This window comes from Oryx dammah, unplaced genomic scaffold, assembly GCF_014754425.2.
Source record: "Oryx dammah isolate SB20612 unplaced genomic scaffold, SCBI_Odam_1.1 HiC_scaffold_5, whole genome shotgun sequence".
Lineage (NCBI taxonomy): Eukaryota > Metazoa > Chordata > Mammalia > Artiodactyla > Bovidae > Oryx > Oryx dammah.
In genome coordinates, this window is record NW_024070189.1 from 105,084,525 (window position 1) to 105,099,120 (window position 14,596).

Below are 14,596 nucleotides of genomic sequence, written 5' to 3' on the forward strand. Positions count from 1 at the left end.
AATAACCTCATGGGGCACCCCAGTTCTCTCTGTCCTGTGCAGGCCCATCTTCTCCCACAGGGTTCTCATGCAAGGCTCAATCCCTCTGTACCAGCAAAATATTTACCCAAGCCCAAGTTACACAGTCCAAAATACAGAGCCACAGAGCTCTTGCGGAAACGGCTCCTCTCCGATTCCAACCCGGTATTTCATTCTGGAGTCTACACGTTCTCATATACTGCTCAATCCCTCGATTCTGGTGGTTGATCAAGGTGGAGGAAATTCACTCACATTGGGCCAAGCCCAAGGCTTCACCACTATCTCTGACTTCAACCCAGTGAATATAAGTTTAATCCCTCTCCAGAAGAGGATTCTCTCAGTGCCTGCTCTTGGCAAGATGGAAGCATGAAGCCAAGACCCACAGAAAAATGGGGCTGAAATGTGTCGTGTGGGTCCAGGCCAGTTCCATCTTGCTAGGCCTGGCCTTTGCGGACTCCCCACCCTGATTGCTCACTGCAGACTGGGACTCTTCACAGCTTCCATTGTGAAGCAAGGAAACAAAGACAAAAGAGGAGGGGGAGCAAGTGTCCCATTCTTCTTCTACTTGCTGCTTGGGGCCTCTGTGTCCTCACCCTTGGGTGGGGCTGCCACTGTGGAGGTCGTCTTGAGGCTCCGTTTCCGCTTCTGCACGTTCTGCTCCGGGTGGAACAGGATGACGTAGGTCTTGGGTACATACAGCATGCCGAGGGACACGGATGCACTCAGGCTTAAGGACACAGTCAGTGTCGTGGTTTGGATGTAGATCTAAGCCACAGAGGAAAGGACCAGGTGGACTCAGCCCAGCTCTCACCCACCCTCTGCCCCCACACAGCCTGGAAGTGAGCCCATTTCAGTCAGCTGAACGGGAATGACCGCATGATAAAGGAGAGCAGTGTAAACAAAGGCCCCCATGGCATGAAGAATTGACAGTAACCGTGTGGCTCTGGTGTAGGCAGGAAGAAGGGAAAGCAGCACATGACTGAGTGGACAAGCGACCGAGGGAAGCAAGAGGTTTATTCACAGAGAGCCACACCTAGGGCAACAGTTCACATGCCTAAAAAGGGCTAGAGCATAATATTCATTAACAAATGAATGAACATGTTTTCAAATATACGAATGAATGGATTAATACAACCTGTATAAAGGAACAAGTGGGCAAACAAAGGGATCATGAGGTGAAAAAATGAAAGTTCCACGGGGCATATGAATAAATGAATGCACAGTGGTCAAACAAATGAACTGACGGATTGGCAGAGATAAATATATGAAAAGGTAACTTAATAAAAAAAGTTAATTGGTGGATAGAAGCATGGATGAACAAAGGGAAAGGGAAGGAGAGAACAACCAGAGGGAACCTAGAAAGACAAATGAGCATGTGAATGAGTCAGCCAACCAATCAATCAATCATTCATATGGGCCCAGCACTTAGAACAATTGAACCGCTCCATGGACAAGCAGGAAACAGACGAGATCGTGAAACCCAATGAAGTCAGGACCCAGATTACCTTTTCAGCTGATTGGGCAGTGCCAAAGAAGATAGGCACAAAAGCCAGCCAGATGATACAGGTGGTGTACATGGTGAAGCCAATGGGCTTGGCCTCATTGAAGGTCTCGGGCACGCCACGGGCCTTGATGGCGTACACCGTGCACGTGACCATGAGCAGGAGGCTGTAGCCCAGGCAACCAATGAGGGACAGATCAGACATGTCGCACTTGAGCACACCTCTGGCCTGTTCTGGGTCCACCGTCCGCTGCTCTTCATAGTCAATCACGCTGTGCGGGGGCTGGGCCCCCAGCCAGGCCAACACTCCAACCACCTGCAGGGGGCAGTATGGTTATCAAGGACACACCCAGACTCACCCTCGACTGAGATCTCTGGCAGGGTAGGGTCTCTTCAAGGCTCCTGGCCTGCTGAGGGGAATGCTCAGGCCTGAGGCCACCGTGGAGATGGCAGGGTTGTCCAGGAGGGACAAGGGCCTTGTCACTGGGCAAAGTGGGCAGGTGGGGAGGAGGGGCTGCAGTGGAAGTCTGTGCTGGGAACATCGGGGCTGACTGGGTAAGGGGGCCTAGATGTCCTCTTCCTGGATTTCAACCACTCAGTTCAGTTCAGTTCAGTTGCTCAGTCGTGTCCAACTCTTTGCGACCCCATGAATCACAGCACACCAGGCCTCCCTGTCTATCACCATCTCCTGGAGTTCATTCAGATTCAAGTCCATCGAGTCGGTGATGACATCCAGCCATCTCATCCTCTGTCGTCCCCTTCTCCTCCTGCCCCCAATGCCTCCCAGCATAGTCTTTACCAATGAGTCAACTCTTCGCATGAGGTGGCCAGAGTACCGGAGTTTCAGCTTTACCATCATTCCTTCCAAAGAACACCCAGGACTGATCTCCTTTAGAATGGAATAGTTGGATCTCCTTGCAGTCCAAGGGACTCTCAAGAGTCTTCTCCAACACCACAGTTCAAAAGCATCAATTCTTTGGTGTTCAGCCTTCTTCACAGTCCAACTCTCACATCCATACATGACCACTGGAAAAACCATAGCCTTGACTAGATGGACCTTTGTTGGCAAAGTAATGTCTCTGCTTTTGAATATGCTCTCTAGGTTGGTCATAACTTTTCTTCCAAGGAGTAAGCGTCTTTTAATTTCATGGCTGCAGTCACCATCCGCAGTGATTTTGGAGCCCAAAAAGATAAAGTCTGACACTGTTTGCACTGTTTTGCCATCTATTTCCCATGAAGTGATGGGACCAGATGCCATGATCTTCGTTTTCTGAATGTTGAACTTTAAGCCAACTTTTTCACTCTCCTCTTTCACTTTCATCAAGAGGCTTTTTAGTTCCTCTTCACTTTCTGCCATAAGGGTGGTGTCATCTGCATATCTGAGGTTATTGATATTTTTCCCGGCAACCTTGATTCCAGCTTGTGCTTCTTCCAGCTCAGTGTTTCTCATGATGTACTCTGCATATAAGTTAAACAAGCAGGGTGACAATATACAGCCTTGACGTACTCCTTTTCCTATTTGGAACCAGTCTGTTGTTCCATGTCCAGTTCTAACTGTTGCTTCCTGGCCTGCATACAGATTTCTCAAGAGGCAGGTCAGGTGGTCTCGGATTCCCTTCTCTCTCAGAATTTTCCACAGTTGATTGTGATCCACACAGTCAAAGGCTTTGGCATAGTCAATAAAGCACTAGTGCCATTTACTGAGCTACACAAGGCGGCAGAGGGTGAGACGGTTAGATAGCATCTCTGACTCGATGGACATGAGATAGTGGAGGACAGGGGAGCCTGGCCTGCTGCAGTCCATGGGGTCGCAGAGTCAGACACAACTTAGTCAGAACAGCAACAAGCAAGGGAAAGTGACTGCAGGCAGAGGCTCTGGAACTGTGGCCCTAAACATACCTCCTCCATCTACCAAACAGAAACCCTCATAACCTGTTGCAAGGATATGACGGCAGCTTAGGGGAGGAGTCAGTGCATGTCACATCAATTTAGGACAAGGCCCAGCAGAGATGCTCCTCCCCAAGGAGGCAGGATCGTGTGTTCTGCAGACGTGAAAAGACTAGTTGGATCCAATCTAACCATATGGGGCACCTCATTCCTGAGGGCACCCTTCCTTCTCCAGATCCAAAGAACTGTTGAGCAAGACATCATGAAATCATGTGGGAATGCACTGCTGCTGCTAAGTCGCTTCAGTCGTGTCTGACTCTGTGCAACCCCAGAGACGGCAGCCCACCAGGCTCCCCCGTCCCTGGGATTCTCCACGCAAGAACACTGGAGTGGGTTGCCATTTCCTTCTCCAATGCATGAAAGTGAAAAGTGAAAGGGAAGTCGCTCAGTCGTGTCTGACTCTTCGCGACCCCATGGACTGCAGCCCACCAGGCTCCTCTATCCATGGGATTTTCCAGGCAAGAGTGCTGGAGTGGGGTGCCATTGCCTTCTCCGGTGGGAATGCATAGTGAAACTCAAAATAGAGAGGCACCGGACAGAGAATGGTACGAATGTAAGCTTATGCTGGGTGGCCAGGGAGGTCAGAGTCAGTCACAGGCCCTAACAAGGAGCAGATGGAGAATGAATTCCTTCACAGTGAGGGGAGACATGGCCTTGAGCCAAGGGAAGCTGGGCAGTAGGAACCAAGACACCTGCATAGAGGTGGGGCCTGGGAAAAGCTGTGCTATACATTTGAGCAGGCCATTCACTGAATAAGAATGCTTGATTTGTGAGGAATGAAGCCGAATCCTAGCCAACACTTCAGTGCAATGCTGTGCATCTGGAGTAGGGCTATGTGAGCCTAGAGGAAAGGAAGTTTTTAAAGGAATTTGTACATCCAGAAGGAGCATCTTTTTGTGATTCTCCCTAAAGCAGAAGCTCCATGAACAAGGGACTAATAAAATAAAACTCCACCCACTGTCTAGAAAGGAAGCATGGAGGCTCCTCTTATAACTCCTCTAAATGGGGAAGAAAGTTGCCCACGAGAAATGAAAACTCAAGGCCTATGAAACATGGGCATAGCAGCCAAAATGCACCTCACTGAGTTTGCAGCCTAAGTAATTGACAGAAGAATTAGCATCCAGTACACATGACCAACTTCTATAAAATAACAGAAATTGAGCAAAACACAGGAGCAGGTGCAGGCACAGGCACATCCCAGAAGACGAAACCTCAAAGGCCAGCTGCACCAGAAAGGAGAGACGAATTAAAATGATGAGATATCCTTTCACATCCATTATATTGCTAAATAACCGTGTGACCGTGAAGGTGTGCATCTCAGAAGAGGTTTGGGATTTCTAGAAAGGGCGGTCTAAAGCAGGGAGTCCACAGGTAAGCCAGAGGAGAACACTGAATGTAAGCACCTCCATCCTGGGGTGAAGGGTGCCACGGAGGTTTCAGGCAGGAAGCAGTGAGGTGCCTTCCGAGGATGGGCTGGGCACTGAGACGCTGGCCCTGATGAAGGACACTCAAACCCATCTATATGCTGGAAGAGGGCAGAACCTTCCAGTTGTGGACATTTGCATTGCCCATGGGTGGGAAGGATGCAGAGGTAGGTAGGAAGAAGAGCTTTCCTGGAGTGGAGAAAGAGCTGTGTACAAATGACTTGAGCCCCCCAACTTGGCCCTGAGAATTGGGCTGGCTCTGCAATGTCACGCACACATCTGTCTCCTAGTACCCTTTACATAACACGGGAGCCATTTCCAAATTTCCATTACCATCTCAGAGGAAACCCAGAAGGAATTCTGCTTTTGCTGTACATATAGCATGACATTCTGGCTATTTATGGAACTGGATGCTTCATTCCACAGTAATATCATCAGACCCTATGCCTCTCATCCAGGTTACCCAGTGACTGACTGGGCAGCAGAAACTCCCCTTATGGAAATAGATTCTCTGCTTAGGGGAAATTCATCAGGTATCTCTTTGCCCTGGGAGCCAAACTGTGGAACATCATGTTCAGTTTATGAAAATTATTTCACTGTTTTACAGAAGAATCTCTGGATGCTTGCACTCCCCACCTTAGGAGGAAACAATTGCTCCTAAATGAGTTCTACTTACAAAACCAGCAGCCCCCTAGCTCCTGGTGCTTTTTTTTTTTTTAAATAGAGATCAAAATAGAAGAGTGAGTCTGATCTTTAAAGTGGAGGTCAGTGCCCTTACCCTCAGCCCCAATCCCATCTGCCAGCCCGTCACCTTGGAGCCTGCGGACTCACCTGCACGGAAGTGAGGCTGAAGGTGATGACGAGCTGCGAAGTGGGGCTGATGAAGGGCGGAGGCGTGACGGAGCGCTTCCCTTGCTCAAAGATGCGGTAGATGCGGTTGGTCTTGGTGAGCAGGGCCGAGTAGCTGAGGGAGGTGCCGAGGCCGAGGAACAGTCTGCGGGTGGCGCAGACCGCCGCTCCGGGCTCAGCCACCATGAGGAAGGTGATGGCATAGATGAGGAAGATGCCGGTGAGGAGGACGTAGCTGAGCTCACGGCCGGAGGCGCGGACGATGGGTGTGTTGTTGTGCCGCACAAAGGTGCCCAGCACGGTGGTGGTGGCCATGATGCCCAGCACGGCCAAGAGGAGGGGCGGGGCCGCCCAGGGCGAGGACCAGGAGAGGCGGACCACCGGCGTGGGGCGGCAGCCCGTGTGGTTGCGCGTGGGCCTCATGTGCCCCGGGCAGGCCTCGCAAGTGAACTCGTCCACCTGGAAGCGGTACCCGTCGCAGGCCTCGCAGTGCCAACAGCAGGGGACGCCCTTCACCATCTTTTTCCGCTCCCCCGGCCCACAGGGGAGGCTGCACTGAGACTCGGGCACCTCTCGGGGGTCTCCTGACCACTGCAGGGCTTCCACCTGGGGCAGGACAGCGCGGCCTGTGACTCCGGCCTCCAGGAAGGTGGGCCCGCCTCCCTGCGCCCAGAGCTCAGCCTGTGCCACTCACATCCAGCCTGAGGGTCTCCGCCCACTGGCCCACCGCCTGGTAGCTGCCGCTGCCTGCACTGCCATTGGTCGCCTGGTACTGGAAGATGTCATATCGCCCAGGTGCGTCCCCATTCTCATTGAACATCACAGGGGTTCCTGCGCTGCCTGAAAGGAGAGCCCGTCATCCTCGGCTGGTTCTCTAGCCCATCAAAGGCCGGGACAAAGGAGGAGCTTAGCCAGCACGTGAAAAGGTGCTCAGTATCACCTATCATCAGGGAAATTGCAATCAAAACCCCAGTGAGATTCCTCCTCACACCCATTTAGGATGGCCACTGTCGAAACAACAGAAAGTGTTGGCAAGTATGGAGACGTTGAAACCCTATACTCCACTGATAGGAATGTAAAATGATGCAGTAACTATGGAAACCAATATGGTGGTTCCTCGAGAAATTAAACAGAATTACCACATGGTCTAGCAATTCCAATTCTAGGTATATAGCCAAGAAAACTGAAAGCAGGGACTTGAAGAGAAGTTTATACACTCATTTGTTCACAGTAACATTATTCACAGTAGCTAAAACACGGAAGAAATGCAAGTGTCCATTGACAGATGACTGGATAAGCAAACTGTGGTCTATACATACAATGGAATATTATTCAGCCTTAAGAAGGAAGGAAATTCGGACACTTTCTACATGGAGGAACCTTAAGAACACTACGGTAAGTGAAATAAGCCAGTCACAAAAGGACAAATACTGTGTGATTCCACTCATTGAGGTACTTAGAGTGGTCAAATTAATATTGATAAAAGGTGGAATGGTGGTTGCCAGGGGCTGGGAGAGAGGGACATGAGGCGTTAATGTGTGATGGGTGCAGAGTTTCAGTTTCGCATAGTGAAGAGTTCTGGAGACTGACCGCACAAGTGACACCATTCAACTGTACTCTATGTGTCCATGCGTGCTAAGTAGCTTCAGTCCTGTCTGACTCTTTGTGACCCTATATACTGTAAACCGCCAGGCTCCTCTGTCCATGGGATTTCCCAGGCAAGAATACTGGAGTGGGTTGCCATGCCCTCCTCCAGGGGATCTTCCTGACCCAGGGATCAAATCCACATCTCTTTCCTCTCCTGCATTGGGAGGCAGGTTCTTTACCGCTAGAGTCACCTGGGAAGCCAACTGTTTGTGTATGTTACTACAATTAAAAAAAAAAATAAGAAAGCTTAGGTGTCTAGGTAAGAGGAAGAGTTCCGACTTAGAAAGGTACTGATTTGAACAATAAGCCTTATTTCTTTTAGATGCTTGTTCTACTACCTTGCAGAGCTATTCTGGAGTGATAGTATGTCATGCTCTTTTACTTTATTTATTTATTTATTTATTTAGCCTCACAGCATGTGGGATCTCAGTTCCCAACCAGGGGTCCAATCCATGGTCCCTGCAGTGAAAGCGCAGAGTCTTAACCGCTGGACTACCAGGGAAGTCTTAAATCACGCTCTTTAACAGGGAGCTTAGCAGAGAGAAGATACTCAACACCTGGTGGAAGTGTGGGTTTTAGTTTTCTAAAGGTTAGTAATTGAACATGATGTGAAGCTTTCCCCACAAACCATAAGCACGGCTGAGCCTATCTGGGCCTTTTCAAAAACCCTTACTCTGAGCCCTGACCACGTATCAGGCCCCTGGTATCAGGGGACATCCGGATCCATACCCTGTGCTCAGGCAGCACAGGCCTGACTGGGGAGGCATTTGGAAGCCTGAGGCGTGGAGTGGGACGCCTGTCCACAGTGCGGGCAGTGCCCTGAGAGACCAGACGATTCCAGACTCTCTGCAGTGGTGCAAAGAGTTGTGTGTGACCCTCTGAGAGGTCCAGGCAAGAAGGGTCACAAACAAGTTCTTCAGAACCTGGAATCTGCAGCCTGGGGCAGGGGGTACTCAAGCCTGGGGAAAAAGAAGTGTCAAAAACTGGTCCCCAGAACTTGGCCCAAGCCTCCAGGTCTCAGGCCCAGGTACTCCCACTATCCCCTTCTGCTCTCCCATTCCTTCCATCCTGGGCTGTCCCAGGTCCTGAGAACTCCAACCCAGCAGGCTTCCCTTCACTCACACAGGGGCTCTGGCTCCCACTCACCATTGAAACGCACGGCTCGAATATACTGCAGCAGTGTCCGACCATCAGTGGGCTCCATTGCTGGGCACAGGCCTGTGTGCCCAGGGCAGAGAGCCTGGTGCATGCTGTGGAGGGCGTGGGCAATGGCATACACAGCATCAATCACAAACTGCACCTTCCCTTCCTGCTCGTAGGCAGAGTCCCGGCCGATGCGTTCCTCACCTGTCCTACGGATGCCCAGAGGAAGTGTGCCTGGCCCCCAGGTACCCAACCTGGCTTCCCACCCTCTCCCTCTCCACCCTCACCACCCACCCTGGGCAGCTCTCACCTGTGCATTTGCGGGTGGAATCGTCAGACTGGGTACCTGAGCTAGTCAGTTTGCAGTTAAAATTCTCTTCCCAGAACTCAGCAAACCAGATGTTTCGGCGGTTGTTCTCCAGGGATCGAGTCATGAAGTACTGGTCAAATCCTGAGAGAGAGGGAAGGAGGAAGGAGGGGAGGCACCCATATGAGCCAGCCATGGCTCACCACTTGTGTCCCTTCAACACCTGCTGACTTTACAGCTGGGGATGCCCAAGTGATCAATTTCTGGCCTGGCTGATGAGTTCAAAGTCATCTAGGGACTCTGCAGTAAATTTTGCCAACTCTGAGCCTCACCACATAAAAGAATTTTTTGCTGCCTTGTCTTTCCTGGTTAGGATGCTGCTGTGAAGATGTAATGGGTGGAGCTTCAGCAGCCACCTTGTGAACAAGACATCACAATCAAGAAGACATATAGCAACTACAGAGGATGGTGGGCCAGAAGGGAGGACAGAGCTCAAGATTCTGAGAACATCGTTGACTCATTGCCCCAAACATGACGTTTCCCCTACTTTGAGACCTCTTGTCTTGTGATGGAATACATTTATTGCTAAAACTACTCTCAATCTAGTTTGTTGCCTACAATTGAATGCATTCTAAGGGAAAGAAAGAGGGTAAGGGTGTGTGTGCACCTCCAAGAGGCTGGGAGCCCCTGGAAGTCAGGGCTCAGTATTGACAAGGGCCTGTACTTCATAAAATAGCCCTGAAGTACCTCGTCAAGGTGTCTTCAGTTTAGCCTTTGGGGAAATGAGCAATCCTAATGTAAAGTGACCATCTTTTTTGCATTCTTCCAGATATTCACAGGTGGGATGGTGGAGGAGGGGTGGAGAGGCAGGCCTCATTAGTTGATCAGTAGGACAGTAAGTCCCACATCCTTGCTTTCTCTCCCTGTCACACTCATCTTCAAATTAGAGTGCCTTTGGCAGAACCAAAATGCAGGCACTGATTAAAACAAACAAAACTTAACAATTCTTCACCCAGTACAGTGGTGTGTGCATTTCCTCATTTGCCAATGCATTTCAAACACTGTTTGGAGGGATGTGTTCATAGAATCCCAGGATTCTAGAATTCCCAGAAGAGACTCTGGGTCATGGTACAATTTTATAGAAGGGGAAAATGAGCACCCCCAAGAGGGGATCATTGTGGGGAGGATAGATATGGGTGGGAGAGGCAGGGGAGGGCATGCATCCACTCACCGTCAATGGAGGCCCTTTTGGGCAGGATGGTGATAGCTCCCACGGCCACATCCTCCAGGTTCAGGACGGGTGAGATCTTGGCTCCCCAGCTGTCTGAGCCAACCCACAGGAAGTGGCCAGTCAGGTTGGCCTGGCGTGCAGCCTCCAGAACCCTCCTGGAAAGAACAGGGTGAGGGATGCCCTGAGGTCCTTCTCCCTCGTAAGCCTGGTCACCTTCCAGACTCCTCTCGCCATCTATCCCGTTCTGCACCACTTAGCAGACCCTGTTTATCAGGAAACATAGGATGCAGGGAGTTTAGGACACTGGGTTTCTCAGGTAGTAGAAGGCAGAGCCAGGCTCTGACTCCAGGCCTGCCCTCTCGTGCTGTGCATGGCTCCATGCTGTCTTTAAGAAGGGCCTGCCTTCTCCTGCTGCGATCCAGGCTGGGGGCCATGCCTCCTGCTGATAACCTATTGCCCCGAGAGTTGTTCCCCGACAATCATTACATGTGCCCACCAGTCTCTCCCCCACTGTTAATTATAGAATTAGATGTGTATTCTTGTGTTTCTCCGGCTAGGCTTGGAGCATTGTGACCCAGACCAGGCCAGGTTCATTTCTGGGGCCAGCAGACACAGACAGAACAGTAGAAAAGGTATGCGGTGGCAGGAAGGTAGGAGGGGGAAGAAAGAGGGGAAGGGAGGATGTACGTGGCTGGGATACCGGAGACGAGGCAGTAGGGTCTTCAAGAAGAGCTACAGAAGAACACGCCCTCTGGCCCACCTGATGTCATCCTCGTTGGCAAAGATGATGATGCCCCGGGCGTTCGGTGTCTCCATGAGTCTCTTGATCACTTTATTGAATTCTCCTGGTTTTGGTTCCCTGGGAATCTTGATGGACTGGGCAATACAGACCCCCCCTGGGGGTCGGAGATGCCAAAGTCGGTCATTCACCCACCAAGGCCACCACCACACAGGACCGTGGCAGGGACTGAGTCTTCCAAAGGAAAGGGTGCCTGCCCACAGGGAGCACCATCCAGGCTCCCCACGATAAACCCAGAGCCCCGCCTGACAGCTTGCGCCCTGTCTGACGGCCTTTCCATAGGCCCCTTCAGGCCTCAGACCACCCCCCTCTGCCCTGGCCCCAAGCTCACCAGCCTCTCGAGAGATCTGCACAAAAGCCTCAACCCCGCTCTCGCCATAGTTGCCCTCAGAGGCCAGTGTGGACACGTAGTTCCATCCCAATGCCCGCACTATGTCCACCATGGCCTGGGCCTGGTAGGAGTCAGGGGGCACCACGCGGGAGAAGAAGTCATAGCGTGTGGAGTCGCTGAGCTCAGGGGCCGTGGAAGCGTAGCTGATCTGAGGGATCTAGAGTGAGGAAAGACACCTGGGCTGTGGATGGAGGGTCAGTCACCCTAGGTAGGGAAGGCAGTGAGGACCCAGGACCCCGGGATAGAGTGCTCGGGGCAAGTGGGAGCAGCCTCTCCACATGGAGAGGCTGGAAGACGCAGAGAAAGACCTGCATTTTGTGAATGGAACTAATGGAACATGGGGTTCAAGGCCAGTCTGCAGGGGCCAGATACTGGCTGCAGCATTCACCCTGTAAAAGGACCTCTGTCAGCCCCAGAGGAAGACATGTTTCCCCCAGTTCACACAAAGCGGTGGTCTGCGGAGGCGGTCACCAGCGCAGGAGGGGCTGAGCAGGCAGGAGAGCTGGGGAGGGGCTGTTTGATTGAAGGTTGTGTCTGGTCTAACAGAGGGGTCTGTTTGGAACTGGGTTTATCCTAGTGCATTAGAGTGATTAATAATGGGGATTATGGCTGAGCTGATTCAGGAGAAAGGATGCAGGCAGGAAGTGTGAAAAGAGACCGGTGGAGGGAGAGGCTAGCAGAGCAGAGGGGTGAATCCCTCATATTAAAGAAAGACACAAGCAAACAACAACAACAAAACCAACACACACACAAAAGGGAGCAAGTGGGGGCTGGTGTGAAGGTCAGAGACGTGGAGGTTCTGGAAGAAGCAGATTGGGACTGGTCCAGGGGAGACAGAGACGTCTGAAGCTGAAACAGAGAAAGGGTGAAGTATGGAGACGTTATGGAAAGGGGAGGGGAAGAGCGAGAAGGAAAAGAGGAAAGGGAGAAGAGAGAGAACGAGAGGAAAGGAGGCAGAGGAAGGCCCATGGGCAATTAATGGACGCCGCAGTTATCCCGGCACTCTAGACACTTTCATCTTCAGAACAACCTTCCCAGACAGGCTTGCGTCTGGCCCAGGGAGCAGGGCTTCTTGGCTAACTAGAGTGATACGCGAAAGGAGACTAGACCACAGGCACCCCCAAGGCAAAGACAGGGGAGAGACGCTGCACCCCGGGCGCGCCCCGGGTTCTCACCGCGAACAGGCGCAGCACGTTGGCGACCATGATGGAGACAGAGCTGGCCGAAGCGCCCACGACAGCCACCACGCGCTCCGGGGGCGCGGTGCGCAGCGGGGGGACCCCGCCGGGGCAGCGCACGGCAGCCTCTTCGCCGTCGCGGCCGCGGATCAGCGCCTGCACGAAGCTCAGCGCCTGCTCCAGCGCGTACGTGTCCCGCGAGCAGGTGTCGAGCAGCCTGGCGCCCAGGCGCACCCCGGGCAGCAGCTCGGGGTCGGCGTTCACGCGGTCCAGGGCGTACAGCATGGCCTCGAGCCGGTGCACGCCCTGCTCCTTCTTCAGCTGCCCGCACGCCCTGCCCGCCGCGCCGCGAGCGTGCACCGGGAACAGTCCGCCCAGCGTGAGGCCGCCCGCCAGGCGCACCGAGCCCGCGGCGCCCACCGCTCCCGCCTGCGCCAGCGCCAGCAGCAGCGGCAGCAGCGCCGGGACCCCGGCCATCGGCTCGGGGGCTGCAGGAGGAGGACGGGGCGGGGACGGGAACAGACGGGGAGCACGCTCTGATCGTGGGGCAGAGGAAGGACCCGGGTCGGGGGAAAGAAGAGGGAGCCCCACAATCCTTGGGGACAGGGGAGGTGCGCAGTATATAAATGTTGGCTGAGCCAGCTGGAAGAGAGGGGAGGCATCAATTCAGCCAGCCTGCCCGGGACACCTGGCTCTCACACCCTCTGAACCTCAACCCCGGGTCCACCCCGCCAGACCACTGTCTCCAGCGCTCCAGTCCTGCCCACCCCAGCGCCCACCCAGGCCCCCTCTGAAGCCACACTCACCTCCGCCAGCCGCGGTCGGTTCAGTGACAGACGCAGAGGGCCCCGAGAGAGAGAGGATTTAAGGATTCTAGGGAAGGGATGAAAGGCCGCCCTGAGGGCGGAGACCCGTCCGGAGCAAGGCCTGTGCACAGCACTGGCCCTCTCAGCGTCTCCTTTCCCTCCCGCTCCTACTCCTTGGGTCTGATCTCCTGTCTTTGGATATGTGGCTGACACACACGTTTCTCTGTCTGCTGGTCTCTGTATTCCTTTATGTTTCTGGCTTTCTCCACCCACCCCTCTCCCTTCTCTCTTCTTCTGTCTCTCCTCCTATCTCTGTCACTGTCTCTCTCTGCCTTTTACTCTTTCTATTACTCTTCCTCTCTTTTCTGGCCACCAGTGGCTTGGCTTCCCAACTTTCTCCTTGCAAAACCCTGCAGGAAACCCATGAGTGGGGTGAGAAAGGAACACAGGTTGAGTGAAGGGGAGTGCGCCTGAACAGGAAAACAGTGAGCAAGGCTGAGCCAGGAGGAGGCAAAAACAGAGCTTTAACGGTAGTGAGGTCTCTGCTTATCACACACACACACACCACCAGACAGTCCTGCAAAGAAGACACTTCTACCATCAGACCCTTTATGCAGAGAGGGAAATAGACACCTCACGGAGTTAAAGGACTCAGTCAAGGTCACACAGTTGCCATGTGTCAACGTCAGGATTGGTACCCAGGCTGGTGTGAAAGGACCAGCCTTCACTGCCTTTGATGGAGGGAGGGGACAGGGCAGACTTGCCGTGTTGTTCCCACCCCCATCTCTTATATCTGATGGTAGAATCCTAAGGAGTTACTCTTGGTGGTTCATAAGGCCTTCTTGGCTCTGGGGGCTGAAGCAGTAACATACCATGTGAGGGTCTTTGTATCTGAATGTCCTCATCTTATGTTTCGGGCCAAGGTGACGGGGATCGGCCAAGAATACTTCTGCCACCATCTGCAACTGAGGCCCTGGATTTGCCTTTATGACACTAGGCCCGAAGTGCATCCTGGAGACAGGTGGTGAGCTCCCAGCCCTAGGGATTAGCAAGTTCTAAGGGGGAGGGGTAAGGGGGACTGAGCTGGGGGGGCTGAGCTGATTTGGGCTCCATTAGAGGGTGGATTAGGGCGGCCATGGGGATTTGCGTAAAGCTGTCAGAGGAGCAAGCAAAAACCATGTCATCCTTCTCTCTTCTCTCCCCACATAGAAGGGCCCTGACTATCTCTGTTTTTTCAGAGCCATCCAGGCACCTGTGTCTGGCAGAGTTGGGCGGTCCAGCTTGGTCTGTTGGACCAAGGTTGGCAAGGATGGGGCACTTAGCTAGTGCTAGGCCCCAAGCTTGATGTTGCAAAA

At 52.9% G+C, this 14,596-nt stretch overlaps 1 protein-coding gene across 1 annotated transcript; it reads right to left on the reverse strand.

Moving 5' to 3' along the window:
- Positions 1 to 579: 579 nt before the first annotated feature.
- Positions 580 to 12,912, reverse strand: GRM6 (glutamate metabotropic receptor 6). Its single transcript, XM_040241682.1, has 10 exons — positions 12,433 to 12,912; positions 11,198 to 11,414; positions 10,828 to 10,963; positions 10,068 to 10,222; positions 8,840 to 8,980; positions 8,533 to 8,733; positions 6,434 to 6,579; positions 5,722 to 6,345; positions 1,524 to 1,835; positions 580 to 783 (listed from the first exon to the last, which is right to left on the reverse strand). The coding sequence occupies exons 1-10, from the start codon at positions 12,910 to 12,912 to the stop codon at positions 580 to 582; spliced, it is 2,616 nt and encodes an 871-aa protein (XP_040097616.1).
- Between the last annotated feature and the right edge of the window lie 1,684 nt (positions 12,913 to 14,596).